This window comes from Herpailurus yagouaroundi, unplaced genomic scaffold (assembly GCF_014898765.1).
Source record: "Herpailurus yagouaroundi ecotype Mexico unplaced genomic scaffold, PumYag 67793, whole genome shotgun sequence".
Lineage (NCBI taxonomy): Eukaryota > Metazoa > Chordata > Mammalia > Carnivora > Felidae > Herpailurus > Herpailurus yagouaroundi.
Window position 1 is genome coordinate 7927411 of NW_024420586.1, and position 17872 is coordinate 7945282.

Here is a 17872-nt window from a genome sequence, read left to right on the forward strand (position 1 = left end):
ATAAAACGGGGTATGTTGGTGGATTGCCACAAAGCATGTTTTATCATCAGCTGTATAAATCTGTGAATATTATTTTGTAACCAGTTCAGTTGATAGATTTAAATGGGGTCAAAAAGAAATTCCTTCTGAGTATAGCACTAAGCACAGTGTATCATATATATGCTCTCATCTCTCACATTCTTAAATACGATTCTATGTCTCATTGATCTCTTTCTTTCTAATAGAGTCTTACTTTTGAAAAGTACTTCATAAATGCTCTTGAAATTGACTTATAGAGTTATAGTATGATTATTTACCTGCTTGTAAGCTCTGTCAAGGTTAAAAGCTGTGTTTTGTTTACCTTTGAGGGTTTTTTTTTTTTTTTTTGCAATCTTAGTACATTACTTGCGTATTTCAAAGTCTTCAAAATGGTTTTGTTGAATTGTGTTTTTGAAGATAGGTCAGTTCTCCTGTTATGGAAGCTAATGTAGGAAATATTAATGGTGCTTAAATTCAGGATCTAAGGGCCTTTTGAGCCATTAACTAAGCATCCAGTTCATCATTTTACAAATAAAAATATTTTTTTGTCAGACTATAGAGAATGTCAAATGCTGTTGTCCCAAACTTTGATGGGTATTATTAGAGCAGATTTATTTTCCATCTACTATAGTCAGGCACTTAGGGCACCTGGATGTCTCAGTCAGTTAAGGGTCTAACTCTTGGTTTCAGCTCAGGTCATGATCTCACGTTTCATGGGTTCGAGTCCCACGTTGAGCTCTGCGCTGACAGTGTGGAGCCTGCTTGAGATTCTCTCTCCCCTGTCTCTCTGCTCCTACCCAACTCACGCTTTCTCTCTTTCAAAATAAATAAACTTAAGAAAAATAAAATACAATCAGGCACTTAATCTGTTATCCTATTTAACCTTCACAACAAGCCATAAAGGAAAATTATTTATGTCACATTCTGTATATAAGGAGACTGAGACTCAGAGAGTTTAAATAACTTCTATAACTATCCAAATCAACAAGGCAGAGTCAGGAATTATTAAGCCCATATCTCCCTGAAAGGTAAGTGTATTATCTTTCTTACTCTACCATAATGCTTCTAAGAAACAAATCAGTGAAGGCACCAATTAAAATACACTTTGAAAATTATCTGACTTTGAAAATTTTTGTGGTAGGATGATTACAGGTATCCAGGAAGTATTGAGTATTCTTAGTAGTATTTGAGGGATTAATATTTGAGGTACTAAAATTAAATTTTGGATGAGTGATTGGTCAACAGAGAAAGACATGCTCATCTTAAATATCTTCACATTTCTCGGGGCACCCAGGTGGCTCAGTTGGTTGAGTGTCTGACTCCTGATTTTGGCTTAGGTCATGATCTCACAGTTCATGGGATGGAGCACAGAGCCTGCTTGAGATTCTCTCTCTCCCTCTCTGCCCCTTCCCCACTTGTGCATGCTCTCTCTCTCTCTCTCTAAAATAAATATTTTTAATATCTTAACCTTTCTTTCCTGTAAGAACATTAAAATAACCATATTTTTTATTTTTTTAATGTTTATTTGAGAGAGAGAGAGAGAGAGAGAGAGAGAGAGAGAGAGAGAGAGAGAACGAGTGGGGGAGGGGCAGAGAGAGAGGAAGACACAGAATCCAAAGCAGGCTCCAGGCTCTGAGCTGCCAGCACAGAGTCCGACACGGGGCTCGAACTCACAAACCGCCAGATAGATCATGACCTGAGCCAAAGTCAGATGCTTAACCAACTGAGCCACCCAGGTGCCCCTCCTGTAAGAACATTAGAAAAACTCAAGAATAGTGGCCACATGAACCTGGTCTTTTGTTACTTTTCTTTTTGGAAGCCATGATCCTATTTTTTACTATTTGATAACTCAAATATACATGAAATGGGAAAAAAGGGAGAGACTGAATCCCTTCATGATTAGTTAGGGAACCTTAACATAGATAAAGAATCAATCCTATGCACAATTTCATATATGCTCACTTCTAGAAGTTTCTCTCTAACTCGCAGCAAAACAAATGTCCTTAAAATTCCTCTTTTCTCTGCAGAACAGTTTTGTCAATTGGGACGTCTTAATAATTGGGAGAGACCTGTAAGAGAGGTTTGGTTTTATTTTAAATAACTATATCAGCTTTACTGTTTTCCATTGATAGGGTGTTCTGAAGAATAAAATGAGGGCTTGAAAATACTTCTGGTGGTGGATACATAGCAATATTTTCATGCATAATTAGCAGAAAAACTTTTCTACTGTAAGGTTGTAAGGTTTTATTTAGGTGGTAAAATATGATTAGGATTTAAAATCAACCTGTGCTTCATGTCACTACTGTCAGGCTTTCTGTGGTTTTTTCTATGATGTCACTTTAGTGGGTGTGTCGTGTCTTTGGGTGGGGGGGGGCAGGTAGAAAAAGAGAAGGAAAGAGAGTGTTCCGAGAGGCAAGTTGTTGTCTTGACAATAAAATGTCAGTTGGTCTAGTCATGGTCTGATGCTAATTAGTTTGGGTTTTTTTTTATTGTGAGTAATTTGAATTTCCTTGCGGTCTCACCTTTACCTGTGAAGAAATTAAGAAGGCTTTGTGTTTGTGTGGGTTCGTTTTGTTTGGATATTAACATTCCTGCATTTGTTTGTGAGTTCTGTCTTCTCTCCATTCAATTCGACTAATATTCACCATAAGGTGTCAAAAACATTCTCGTAATGGATGATTCAGCCTATGTCCTTTATTGGTGGGAGCAAAATTGGTCACTCTCAAATGAATGCTGAGCTGAGCTACAGCTTCACTGTAACAGTTACTTCTTTTCACAGTTATTTTGCCATTGTGTCAGACCTATAGTTCAGCTGTTGTACTATCTGGTAGTTTCCATTCACTTTTAACAAAGATAGGTGAATCATACTAGAAGCATGTGGAACTGATAAATAAACTGTCATGGCGTAATATCAAAACATGACACACCAGACTATACAGTAAGAGTGTTCTGCTCTCAGTTGAGGTTACTTAGCTGCACGTTTTTGCTCTCTTAACAGATTGCTCACACCTTGAGGTGCCATAGCACTCGCTTGACAGAATATTCCAGGAGCAGGTCACAAAGAATTGGGAGGCAGAGATCTAGCGAGGACTCTAGCTTCCATGTTCTTTTCACACCGCAGATCGTGCATCTCTAAAACAAGGGGGTTGAGTCAGTCCGGATTTTTATTTACTTTTAACTTCTGATTATTGTAAAATACAAGGGCAGGAACCAGAGATATCCCAAAACCCCATCACAATGCCTACCACATTATAGTGTCCATATGTATCAGTTGAATTGAATTGATTTTTTTTGGGGGGTGGGATGAAAACCTTAGGTGAAATACTGGTGTATATATAAGATGACTAAAAGCAAAACTACTTTTGGGGGAGAGGGGTACAGCAAGTCAAGCCACACAGAACACCCTTTATCTCAATCTTCACTTCTCCTGCCCGGAGGGGCACTATGGGAATCGCAGGGCTTTAGGGAACACAATTTAAAAATCAAAGGATTTAATAAGCATATGATTTTCTCTGGCTCCAACATTCTTTGATTCCTCTGGTAACTTGGAGTCATCACACAGGGAGTAATATGAAAGGTCTTAAAGATGTCATATTATGCCACAGGGTGGGTGGTGGGTTGAGGTAGAGAACCGCAAAGCCATTTTACATTTCTGAAATAATGTGCTGCATTTTGATTTTTATTATCTTTCTCCACAGTTTTTTTCTCTTACTGGAAATCAGTGTGGGATGTGTTTGAACAGAGAACATTTCTCTCAGCTGCTTTCTGTAACAAACTGTTGGGTTGTCTACTTGTAACTGCATAATCACAAAATTTTATAAATTGACTTAACTTACTGAATAAGCCAGCTATTTTGATACCATAGTTGCTTTTGAAGTTCACTGAAATTATCTGATAACCCCGAGCCTAAGAAATGTGGCTTTTTGACCTATTAATGGTCAACTATTTTGCCAACATTTAGTGAATAGCCTGCTTATTTAGCTGGTCGGGGAATAAAAATTGGTTAATTTCACTTTAGGCAAGAAATAAGAGTAGGGTTAATCAGAGATGTCAAATCTTTGAGATGAATTTCAGAGTGATTTATGTCATCCCATTACCCCAACTTTCCTTTCCCCTTCATTCCCATTCCTGTGTTAAAGGCTAAGGAAGGTCAATGAATAATGCATTCAATTAGTTGCAAATAAAAGGTATTGATCTTATGTGAGGGTGGTCTCCCAAACCAAGACTCTTAAAACTCATCTCTGTTTTTCTGCGTTGGGGGTGCATGATTCACTTACACTGACTGTGTTTTCTGTTAAAGAGAGATGAAGGTGAGCTGCCAAAGCAGATTGAATTCTTGAATCCTCTGGCGATGAGGACACATAGCCAACTCCAGGCACCGCTGTCTAGATCAGCCTTCCTGTTTTCACCCAAACTGGCATGTCCTCCTGGCAAGGAAGGAATAAAGCCCTCGAAGTGAAAACATTTTAGTTCAGCAACCCTTAATTGATCACTTCTGTACTTGTTACAGAGTGGAAGTTGCAGCGACAGGTTTCAAGGGACCTGGGAGATTCAATAAGAGAGGGTAGGGAGGGAGGCTTAATGAAGGAGAACTGCCTGTTTGTCTAAATTCCAGACAGTCTAGTTTAGCGAGGAATGAAGTCTGCAATGGGAAAACCTATCTTCAAGATGCTTAATAGTACACTCTTAGATCCATAGGCTGATAATTGATAAATCAATGAGAGTGCACAGCAGAAATGTGTGGAAGCTGAAAAATCAAAGAGAGTATATCATGCAAATTAGCAACAAATACTACAAAATGTAATGGATAATAGTAATAAGGGGTTTTGAGTAAGTGGAAGGTACCATTTCAAATATTATCTTGGTGAATGTTTATGTGCATGTTTGAGTGTGCAGCTTGTACTTGTACTAATTGAATGCCACATTGCTATCCCATTTAGAGACTGTGTGTGTAAGAAATACTTAATCTAATTTGTAAGTTATGGGTATGAGGCAGTGTGATCCAGGGTATGGAAACTTGGAATGGGATTAAGAAGAATAAGACATTATGCCCCCCAAATCATTGAAATGCACAATACAGATATCATGTGTAGCTTTAATTAACACAGGGAAAACATGGGGTACCCTTTAAAACAGAAAACAAGGTGCAAGTTGAAAAAATTTGATGAAGCACAGTCATATGTTCTTAAGGACTGGCCAATCCTGATTCGGACTTCAACAGTCATGTGACTGTCAATTTGGAAATGTTATATTTGACTTGTGTACAATCTAATAGCTTTTCAGCTCGCCTGAAGGTACTACCTGCAATATGTAAGCCATTACCTGGTAGAATGCTTTGACACACTACTGTGAGAATGAAAAATATTTGGGAAAATAAATTGTGTTCTATCATTCAGTTCATGCAGCATAACTATAAGTCTGTATCGTTATTATTGTTTTTCAGCCCCTCTGACTGATAAGCCACCCAAGCTTTTGTATCCTGTGGAAAGTAAACTGACAATTCAGGAGACTCAGCTGGGTGAGTAATTCCTTAATTCCAGTTAATACACTTCTCTCAATACAGTCTGACAGTTAATAAGCCTAGATTGTACCCTGATGTAATACTCTAAGCTAAACTTATGTGTACTTAAAGGGAGCAAAATTAGAAAATACCAGCAAACGTGGCCCATTCCATCCCCCACAGTGTATGCATTAGGACCAAGCTGGACATATGGATATAAGAACTCATATGTTTTTTAGGTGGTTGTTAGGAAATGAGATGGGCTGAAGGTTTTACTGGTGGCATTATGTTGTTGTTTTATAAGGCTTGAATTGGTTTTACAATGGGCACTATGGAACTCTTTGACTTACAATATACCATTGAAACATTAAAATACAATTTTTGAAAATGGGGAGAAAAGGTACAGGTTCATTAAGATAAATGTGACTATCACAGTTAAAAATCATTTTTATCTAATCAAATGGAAAGGATATTATGCTACTTAAGTTATGGATAATATTTAATAAAATGTGAGCAAGTGGCTTTTGGGTAAAGGACCAACAGGTTTAAGACATAAGAACATGGACAAAATGCTTTGGTAAATATCCAGTTATCAACACATCGGAATCTGACATAATTATTTTAGGGTTCAGTCTAGAATTTCTAGTGGTTTATCTATGTTCAGTATAATTTTAACCATATATTTATGTTTTTTAAGGAACTTTTTCCTACACTAACCACTTGACAGTAGAAATGCTTTACTGTATACAACTAAAAAGGAATCGATAGCCCATCCCTTAAGTTATTAATGTTATTATTGTTTTTGGAGTGAGAATTTAGATTAAAGTTGTGAATCATCTTTAAGATTACTGATGAATCTTTGCGAATAGCATATTCAAAGCTACAGTGCAAAAAAAGGTGTGATGGTTTTAGAACCTATAAAATTATTATAGTCAACAGGTTTCTAACATTGGATATATTTAGTAACTTAAGGCATGAGCATGTATAGGATTTATACAAGTCACGGTATCAATATGCTTTTTTGATGGTAAACCCAAGCCCTTGAATTGATGCCATATACATGCAAGTAGTACTCTAATTGTCATTAAGCATCATTAAGGCAAGGTTTATGAAACAAACATATATTAAAATTGCATCATGCTCTTTACTCATGTTATGGTATATTGAAGTATATTAGATTTTAGTGCCACTTTCTGAGGAAATTTTGAAATGTAGATTCTCCTGAGTGGCCACACTCATACAGACCTTTCAGTAACTCCAAGGAGTATGTATTTGTCAGGAGTTATACGAAACGTTCTTGGGAAAGAAGAAACGGTTTATGGTACCAGTTACCAAGTAGGAACATAGTGAAATTGAAATTAATTGTGGCTCTTTCCTTGACAACATGATTAAAAGAATTGTATGATTGATGGTTGCCAGTTGGGTTTCCCTATATTATCTAGTGTTCTCTCCGTTCTACTAATGTGTTCTACACAATGGAATCATTTGTAAAACTTTCTTTGTTAAAAAATACTTTTTATTGAACAAAAATTATAAAGACTAATCAAATAGTTGTGAAAGTATGAAAATTTCTTATGCAAATTGCAAGTTTCCACTGTATATTCATTTGAAGAAAGATGGGCATGTGTGTTAGCAAAATGCTCTGAGAAGTACCCTAACTCCTTTATTACCACTGCCGAAGGAACATGAGTTCTCTTTAAAAACCAAGTAACTAGAGACATCAACTTGGGATTTGAATTCTTTTAAACAACTTTTATTTCATCGTACTTTCTGATTCCAGTTCTCAGTGTGTAGGATAAATTATTTACTAGTTAGAGAAATTTAACCAGAGTCCTTGAATTTTGGGACCAAGAGTAGATTTGAAAAAACTACCTTTGCGAATAGCATATTCAAAAGTGTTGTTACTGCAATAGTATTGGAGTAGGTGAACAGCTGATCACAAAGGGTAAGTGAAAATAGGAAGTAATCTTAAGGACCAAAAAAAAAAAACAAAAACAAAAAACAAAAAAAAACTCCAGGTGTCTAAAATATATTCATTTTCTACAATATGTACTTAGATTTTTCACCTCCTGGGGATTGAATTTTTGCCTTTCTAGATTTGAAAAAGCTGTCAATTTCAATAGGGCCAAATGTGTTATATCCTAAGAAAGGGGGACTGAATGAAGTTTCATGGGGCAGGAGTAAGGAGGATGGCCGGGACCAGTGATGGAGATCTTGGTGGTGCCTACTCTTAGGAGAAGGTGAGAATCTCCAAGAGTTTCACTGGCCAGGAGCTCAGGGGTCTGACTCAACCTTGTCCTAAATTGAGGCTTGACCTCAGAGGATAATAAAACTACCATATGGACTACATTATAAGAACAATCATCAGTGACTACACAAAGCTGAGTTGGTATATGTCTGGTGACCTAACTTGAACGTCCTGGCAAACTTATACACACATCCATCTGACCTTGATAACTATAAACGCATCAGTTCTCCAGTTTGTCTGTAAATATATAAAACTTAATAATAATAATGTTATAGATTAAATCATAAAATGCATGGATTTGTTTTCATCATCAGGTTCTCCTTCCTCTGCCATTTGTGGGCTGTGCCCACCTTTCACTTTCTGTGTCCCTTGTGGCTTCCTATTCCTCCCAATTCCTTCATCTTCTCAAAAACTGGAAAGATTATGATAGCGATCATTTAAACCATTCCAGTGTAGAAAGGAAAAGGCACAAAGAAGCAAAGAACAAATATATATAATATAAATATATAATAGTAACTCAATTCATATAAAATATGTAAATTGGTGGGTTTGAATTTTAATCACTTTTAATGTGGTTACAGCCTAGCATTTCCACTCTAAGTGGCATCAGTGTGTTACTTCACAATGTGAGAAAAGAACTTTGTCCTTTTTGAATAACTTTCAGACATCAGCAAACGTCTGGACAGCACTTTCTTGGGTAAAATCCCAGAAATCATGCTGTACAATTCTGAAGGTGTCTAGGAGGTGAGCTTCACTTGATCCTTTCAAGGCGCGGTAATCAAGGGAATCAAAAGACAGATGCCGTAATCTTGCTAAGGTTGAGCCTTGAGGATGTCAGTCAAAGATGTGGCCTTCTCGTTATGGCCAGGAACCCATTTTCAGAACCTCCCAGGACAGAGGATGTTCATCATTACCAGACTTTCAAACTTTCACTTTATTTAAAGTTTGTTTTTTGCTTATAAAATCATTATACAGGTTACTGGTAGAAATTTTGAGAAATACAGGAAAAAAATCTTGTTTCTTTACGTTGTAATAACATTCTGCTGCTTTTTCTTATTCCAAGTTTTATTTAAATTGACGTTAGTTGACATATAGTGTAGTATTGATTTCAGGAGTAGAATTTAGTGATTCACCACCTACGTATAATACCCAGTGCTCATCCCAACAAATGCCCTCCTTAATTAATGCCCATCACCCATTTAGCCCTTCCCCCCACCCCTCGCCTCTAGCAACCCTTAGTTTGTTCTCTATAATTAAGTCTCTTATGGTTGTATTAAATATTAAATTAAATATTCTATTAAAAATACTAAACAGAAAATATTTTTAATGGCCACATGATATCCATGTGAAGGTCCTATAATTTTATATGTATTGCTGGAAATTTGGATTTTTCCAAATTTCATCATCCTAAATAATGATGTGGTGATCTTCACCTATACATTTTCCCTTAACTTTATAATTATTTCAACAGGTCACATTCCTAAAAGGAAAAATACTTGTAAAAGTAACTAATTTTGTTAAAGTTTCTTGCTATATTTTCAGAATTCTTACCAAAGAAGTTGTATACACTCTCACCAGAAGTATATAATGGCTATAATACATTTTAAAATGTTTTCAATTCAACTTGTTTAAACTAAAAAAAAAAAAAAGGCTCACCCACTTCTCCCACTGTCTAGCCCCCCCGCCTCTTGCAACTACCAGTCTGTTCTCTGAATCTTTGAACTTGTTTTTTGTTTCATTTTGGGTTTTGTTTTTTCTTTTTTTTAGATTCCAAATGTAAGAGAGATCATACTTTTTCTCTGACTTATTTCACTTAGCTTAGTACCTTCACAGTCCATCCAGGCTGTCACAAATTGCAAGATTTCAATCTTTTTAATGGCTGAGTAGTATTGCATTGTATATTTATACCACATCTTCTTTATCCATTCGTCCACTGATGGACACGGTTGTTTCCATATCTTGACTATTGAAAACAATGCTGTAATGAACTTGCAGATGTATATATCTTTTCAAATTATTGTTTTCATTATCTTCATATGAATACCCTGAAGTGGAATTGCCAGCTCATATGGTAGTTTTTTTTAACTTTTAATTTTAACAAAATTTTAACAAAAATTTTTAATTTTTTGAGGAAACTCCGTACTGTTTTCCATAGTGGTTGCACCCATTTACATTCCCACCAGCAGTGCACAAGGTTCCCTTTTTTCAACATCTTTGTCAACATTTTTTATTTGTTGTCTTTGTCATAGTAGCCTTTCTTACAGGTGTGAGGTGATTTCTCATTGTGGTTTTGTTTGCATTTCCCTGATGGTTAATAATGTGGAGCATCTTTTTATGTTCCTGTTGGCCATTTGTATGCCTTCTTTGAGCAATGTCTATTGAGATCTTCTGTCAACTTTTAAAATCACTTTGGGGGTGTTTTTATTGTTGGTATTATTAAGTTGTCTGAGTTCTTTGTATATTCTGAATATTAGCTCCTCAGAGACATGATTTGTAATTATTTTCTCTGATTCATTAGGTTTCCTTTTTGTTTTGTGAATGGCTTCCTTTGCCATGCAGAAGCCTTTTAGTTTGATGTTATCCCACTTGTATATTTTTGCCTTTGTTTCTTTTGCTTTTGGGGTCAGATCCAAAAATTCCATGTCAAAACCAATATCAAGGAACTTATGGCCTTTGTTTTTCCTTTCGAAGTTTTATGGTTTCAAGTCTTACATTCAAGCTGGTAACCCATTTTGAGTTAATGTTTGTGTATGGTGTAAGATAGAAACCCAGTTTTCCCAATACCATTTATTAAAGAGATTGAGTTTTTTCCCATTGCATACTGCTTGGCTCCTTTTTCATAAATTAATAGAATATATACGTGGGGGGTCATTTCAGGGCTCTCTATTCTTTTCCATTGATCTCTGTCTGTTTTTATGCCAATACATACTTCTTAATTACTCTAATTCTGTAACATAGTTTGAAATCCGGCGTGATGCCTCCAGCTTTGTTGTTCTTTCTCAAGATGGCATTTGCTATTGGTAGTCTTTTGTGGTTCCATACAAATTTTAGAATTTATTGTTCTATTTTTGTGAAAAATCCAATTGGAATTTTGTAGGGATTGCATTAAATCTGTATGTTGCTTTGGGAAGTTTGGAGATTTTAACAATATTAATTCTTCCAATCCATGAACACAGAGTATCTTTTTACTTATATATTTATTTATTTTTGTCTTCAATTTATTTCATTAATGTATTACATTTTTCAATATACAGGTCTTTCACCTGCTGGGTTAAACTTATTCCTAGGTATTTCATTCTTTTTGATGTAGTTGTAAGTGAGATTGCTTTCTTAATACCTCTTTCATAGAGTTAATTATTAGTGTTTAGAAAAGCAACGAATTTGTGTGCGTTGATTTTGTATCCTGCAACTTTACTCAATTCATTTATTAGTTCTAACAGGTTTTACAGTTTAGAGTTCTAATGAGTATAATAACTTTTTAACCTTTGATAAGATCAATAACATTATACATCTTTGTAATGTAGTGTTTTTGAAGGGAAAGTCGATTTCCTTTGATTTAGGAATTACTTCTTCCTCTCCCTTCTTACCTCTTTCTCTCACTCTCTACTCATTGCATACAAGTGGCCTCTCCTTTTTCAGAATTAGCCACATTTGGAGGATTTCAAATGAATCTAGTCTGTTTAGGCAAATGCCTATGGTTGATGAAATATGGAAACCTAATTGAATGTTTACATTCTCTGCTTTCTTCTCCTGCTTATACTAACACTCAACTGAGAACTTTCTCTAGATTCTATGTCTCTTAATAAAGCTCACAGTAATCTGATAATTGTACTGTAGGCACAGGAAATGCCAATACACACTAATTGATGACATGATGTGCATGCCACAAAAGGCACACATCTCCAAGTTTTCTGTAAAAGAAAATAATGACACTGAATTGAATAACCTGCCCAGTATTGCTCTTATCTTTCTTTAATATCGAATGTTTGTTAACTTTGTTAAAAAAACAAACACTTCTATATCTGAGGAAATAAGAATTCCCCACATGTTAACCTGCAGAGGAAAGTGGTTGATGACAGTATTGAAACTTCAGATTTTTCGTTATCTGTCCAAGTAAAGAGACACACATACATGTAACTATCCAATTTAGCTACAGGCTAATTAAAATAAAATGGCACACTGGAACTTAACTAGCACATCTTGCCCTATTTTACCATATTATAGTTTGCAAAATTTTAAATTTCAACTAGACTGAAGGAAAAATGTTCATATCTTATATAATAGATCCTGACTGATATCTTTATAGGAAAGCTCCTTGTCATGCAAATTGTACATTCAATTTACTGTGATGCTAAAATAATTAGTTATTGAAAACATGCTCAACTTCATTGCTTTTTCTTTAGTAGAGTTGACACACGATATTGCATTAGTTTCACGTATACAACATAGTGATTCATCAACTCAATACATTATGCTGGGCTCACTACAAGTGTAACTACCATCTGTCACCGTACAACACTATTATGATACAATTGACTATATTCCCTTGTACTGTATCTTTTATTTCCATGACTTATTCATTCCATAACTCAGAGCCTTATATGTCCTGGAACTATGTATATAAATATATTGTGCCTGGAATGTGTTTTACTACAAATACAGTAGTTGAATTTTTTAAGTTTATTTATTTTGAAAGAGAGAGAGAGAGAGGATCCTAAGCAGGCTGTGTGCCGCCAGCTCAGAGCCCAGTGTAGGACTCGAACTCATGAACAGTGATATCATGAGCTAAGCTGAAACCAAGAGCTGGACACTTAACCACTGGAGCCACCCACGAGCCCCACTAGTTGAGTTTTTAATCCAAGGAGACACGATAGGGAATTATTATCTAATATTTGCTAGCTAGGTGTATATTTTAAAAACTTGAAACAAAACATATTTTTCTGAATAGTTACTACTCTGACTAAAATTGTGAAGCCTCTTTGTTTCCTTTTTCAGGGAGGGAAATACAGTAAAACTTGGGATTGCAAGTAAGTTGTTCTGTGAGTGTTCCATAAGACAAGCAAACATTTCTAATAAATTTTAACTTGGTAAATGAGCGATGTCTTGCAATACGAGCCATCCATGATGCCAGATGTCACATGTGCCAGATGTCACATGACCACAACTGAGCCAATGGTTCTTGAAATTCACTTTAATATACAAGTGTTTATGGATTACCCGCATGTTTCCAGAATGAATTATGCTTGCAAACCAAGATTTTACTGTACTTATTATCAGTATCTTAGAAACAAGGAATAATTCAGGTGTTCAATTTGATATGTAATTCTGAAAGTGGCATATAATACTGTTGATGCTAAAAAAATACTTTGTTGCTGAGTCATGAAAGTGATGCATATGGGACCTTCGTTTCCAAGAGGTAGGGAAGTTAGTGTTGACTGAGTTTGTCCATGCACATTTACTCTTCTGGTTGTTTTTGACTTTATTCTTATTGCCACATAGGGAATTTACAAGACATATTTTCACTGACAGACTCGTATAAAATAACCCATAAAACTTTCCTTTCACTCTGGATGAAAACATGTATATCCACGGTCCAAGTTTTAGATGAAAAATGATGTACTTGTTGCCGGCTTAAGAAAGATGGGCAGATCAACATGGCTCTATTGACTGACATAAAGCTTGTTAGGCATAAATTGGAGCTTCTGGACAAATAGGCATCATAATTAAAGCATGTAAAAGCAAATAAAAACTGGTATTATAATTATATAAAGTGATGGCATTCAGTTCTACTCAATCCAAATTTATCATGCCATGATAAATGAAAGTAATAACTTTTGACAGCTGTTGTGGTCTGATAGCTTACTTTTGCAAGCAAAAGCACCTTAAAAATTATGATTCTAACCTGAGGAGAAATATTTCTCATATCAGTATTTAGTTACTATTTCATATCCTTAAGCAAATGAGAAATCAACAAATGGAACCTACTATTAGTATTCTAGGATCATTATATGCCGCAACTTGTATGAATCTCACAGATTTCAAAATCAAAGTCTTCTTTTAGCGCTAGAGAGGAGAAATAGGCTGGGTAAAAATGCAACTTGAATGTTTGCATTAAAAATTGCTATCTAAGCAGAAGTCACACTTCCTTTTTTAAGTGTTAAATGCTCAAGGTCTAATGCTTGACAGGCTTGAAACCCAAAGAAAGATGGAGATGGAGGTTAGAACAGCTGCTATGGGTCATTGATATCTGAAAATTTGGAAGGCAGCTCAAGTGCTTGTTAAGATGCATTAAAAACTGGAATAGAGACCATGTAAGTGCGCCTGCTTTTTCTTACCTTGGAAAGGGGGTGGAAGGGGGAGAAGATGGGAAGAAAGAAAAGATCCAAGAGAAAGTGTTGCCACAAAACCAATACAGAGTTCGTTGAAATTCCCAGATTTTGGTCTAGTTCCAGTCTAGTTTGTTGGACTTGGACACGAATCATGCAGATTACTCTTTTGTTATAAGATGGAGAGTACTATTTTATATGTTGTTGACTAGATATGTATAATTCTTCACAACTCTAAATTTAGGAATTTTTTTTTAATTTTTTTTTTCAACGTTTATTTATTTTTGGGACAGAGAGAGACAGAGCATGAACGGGGGAGGGGCAGAGAGAGAGGGAGACACAGAATCGGCAACAGGCTCCAGGCTCTGAGCCATCAGCCCAGAGCCCGACGCGGGGCTCGAACTCACGGACTGCGAGATCGTGACCTGGCTGAAGTCGGACGCTTAACCGACTGCGCCACCCAGGCGCCCCTAAATTTAGGAATTTTATGAAGTAGAGGGGCTTTGGTAGTTATCAAGTCAAATCTTTCCTTTAACTGATGACAAAACAGAGACCAAAAATTCCTATATGCTTTTATATCTCAAATTTTACAAAAAGAAAATTTAATATCATTGTTACGGTTTTATTATTGTTGTTGTTGTTCAATTGTTTTGGTTGCGATAAAAAGGAGGCATGTGACACCAATTCCCATTTCAGCACATTCTGTCACACAGACCTAGATGACAGTCCAGCTCTGCCACTTACTACTGGTATAAACTTGAACAAGCAGCCCTCATTTACCTAAGTGATAAAAAAGGCACTATGATAAGACACGTCTATGGAGTTAGTGTGGGTATATAATGAGATAATGCATGTAAAGATTAGTGCATTGCCTGGTATATATTAAGTAGTCAGTACCTCCCTGCTGCTAGTAGTTGAGGTTTTCTTTTTTTAAGTTTACTTATTTATTTTGAGAGAGAGAGCAAGCATGAGCAGGGGAAGGGCAGAGAGAGGGAGAGAGAGAGTATCCCAAGCAGGCTTCCCACGGTCAACACAGAGCCCAACGCGGGGCTCAATCCCACAAGCTGTAAGATCATAACCTGAGCCGAAATCAAGAGTCAGCCACTTAACGGACTGAATTACCCAGGCACCCAGTAGTTGAGATATTTTAATGCTATATATTGAATGCTGTATATAGAAGATCCCTGAAATGCATTTTGCATGCCAATGATTACTTGATCATGTTTCTATTCTTACTAGCGTAACATACTTTGGTAGCAGATGTGGATTTCATTATAGGATGGATAATATTTTAGAAAATTAATTTCTATCTCCCCTCTAACAACAACATGCGCACTAAGTTTTTCTACTGAAATTAGATTTTATCTTAAAGACGTTACTGATTTTAGATTACTTACTTCAACAAGTCTACCCAAGTGCATATAGTAAATACATAGTTCTTTTTTTTAATTTTTTTAACGTTTTATTTAATTTTGAGACAGGGAGAGACAGAGCATGAACAGGGTAGGGTCAGAGAGAGGGAGACACAGAATCTGAAACAGGCTCCAGGCTCTGAGCTGTCAGCACAGAGCCCGACATGGGGCTCGAACTCATGGACCACGAGATCATGACCTGAGCCTGAGTCGGCCGCTTAACTGACTGAGCCACCCAGGCGCCCCAGTAAATACATAGTTCTAACAGAAGAAAAGTATTCCCTTTTTTTTTTTAATGACCGTGTAATGGATGCTATGCCACACAAATATATAAATGGTCATCAAGGAGAAAGTGAGATTGAAAAGCATTATTTTTCTAAACTAAAGAAACTCAGATATAATATTCTTAAGACAAAGGACATGAGGATAATTTTACAAAACAGAGCATCAAACCATTATGCCTGTCAAGTTCCTCCTGAAGGTTTTGGCGATAGTCATATTCATTTTACAGAAAAATACTGCTCTTCCTCTGACAAGCACCTTTATCACAAAGCTTTCCGAGTCATTCGTAATGATTGAAGTATACTAGCATAGAAACATGCAGTGAGTATCCTATGTTAACAAGAGCTCCTTTTGAATTCGCAAAGTAAATGCCAATTTATCAGAAATAAACCTATCAAAAGACATTGTGGTGCAGAATACTAAAAGAGGTTTCAGAATAAGAGTATGTACCACATGACTGGCGTTCATTAAAACAGAAACTATAAAAAGACCCATATCATTTAAAATTTGAATATAAAGAGAGATGTTCATCTATAAATTTCCTCCTGAATTTTGGCTAAATAACTGAGCATTCCTAAATTATATGCAGACTCTTCATGAAAAATAACTTGTTCTTGAATATGATTATGAAAATAGGATACCACTATTTTATGGTTTAACGTTAAAACACTTAGCATTCCAGTCATATCGTACTCTACTAACTTAATATGTTCCTACAGATTTGTGGGTAAATTGAAACATCATAATTTCTGAGAAGTTGTTCCTTTCATTTTTGATTGATCTTTAATTAGTAGTGGCTTAACATGTCAGTTTTAAGAGGCTCTGTCCCCCAGTCTCTCTTAAGCAGCTAATGATCAATGAAAGATTTATATGCACAAGAGAAATACGCTATTTAAAGAAACTCTGTGGTGAATCATTTTATATAAGAATCCTTTTGTATTTGGGGCGCCTGGGTGGCTCAGTTGGTTGAACGCCGGACTTCAGCTCAGGTCATGATCTCACACTCTGTGAGTTCGAGCTCCATGTGGGGCTCTGTGCTGACAGCTCGGAGCCCGGAGCCTGCTTCGGGTTCTGTGTCTCCCTTTTTCTCTGCCCCTCCCCTGCTCATGCTCTGTCTTTCTCTGTCTCAAAAATAAATAAGAACATTAAAAAAAATTTTTTTTAAAAAGAATCCTTTTGTAATTGAAGAATCACCCCCATAACTTTTCTCTGTGGTAGCTCACAGTTTTACATTTTTCTGAGATGAGGTTCATCCATATGAAACTGCAAGCAGTATTTCTCACTAACCCTGGTAAAGGATCAGCCGCCCATCACTTCATATGACTTCCCCTTGTCTACCAGTGAAAACTCACGTCCCCATTGTGGCTTTTTGCCTTCTCACTGAGGAAATATTAAATTTTATTCACCGGCTTCAGAATGAACAATATTTTCTTTTCATCTAATTCTTTGAAAATTGCTGTGGTAGTGTAGACTATTTGACCGGAATATCTCAGGTTCACTTATGACAAAACACTTTATTGTCCTAAGGGAGACACTTTGAAGGCCATCATACTACCTTCTTTGCCTTGGTTTTGTGGAAATGTCCCCTAAAGAATGACTGTCAGTGGTGTCATTTATTTTTCCACATCTATAATTGTGATGAGAGTTCTTATTTCCAAGTTTAAAGGGAGCATTTTGTATTTTGATTCTTCTGGAATTTATATGCCCAGTTACATTACATCCTTCAGCTGATCACTTAATTTTTTTTAAATGTATTCGTATCTTTTAGGAATGATTTTCTTTTTAATAGGACAAAATATATATACAATGATGTATATATGATATATATACAATGAAATTGTAGATTTGAAATTGTATATTCGATTTGATGAAATTGAAATTTGATATGCTACTTTCTGAATGCCTAAACATTCACCTTTTAAGATGTGCCTAAATGGTACACTCCAAAGATGCAAGATAAGCCCAAGGTATAGAATATCCAGAAGGCTTTAAAACCTGAGTCTCACAGTGAAGTCTCCTGAAGAGGCCTCTTTTCCAATTCACTGCACACAAGACCGGTGTTACTTTCTCAGAAACAGTAAGGATT

The 17872-nt window shown here is 36.0% G+C and overlaps 1 protein-coding gene across 1 annotated transcript in view; it reads left to right on the plus strand.

The window, feature by feature from the left end:
* The window catches only part of IL1RAPL1 (interleukin 1 receptor accessory protein like 1), a 1262266-nt gene that overhangs the window by 937819 nt on the left and 306575 nt on the right, over nt 1–17872 (plus strand). The window contains exon 5 of the mRNA XM_040468734.1: nt 5462–5536. Coding sequence (XP_040324668.1) covers nt 5462–5536 — 75 coding nt within the window. The remainder of the gene's footprint in view (nt 1–5461; nt 5537–17872) is intronic.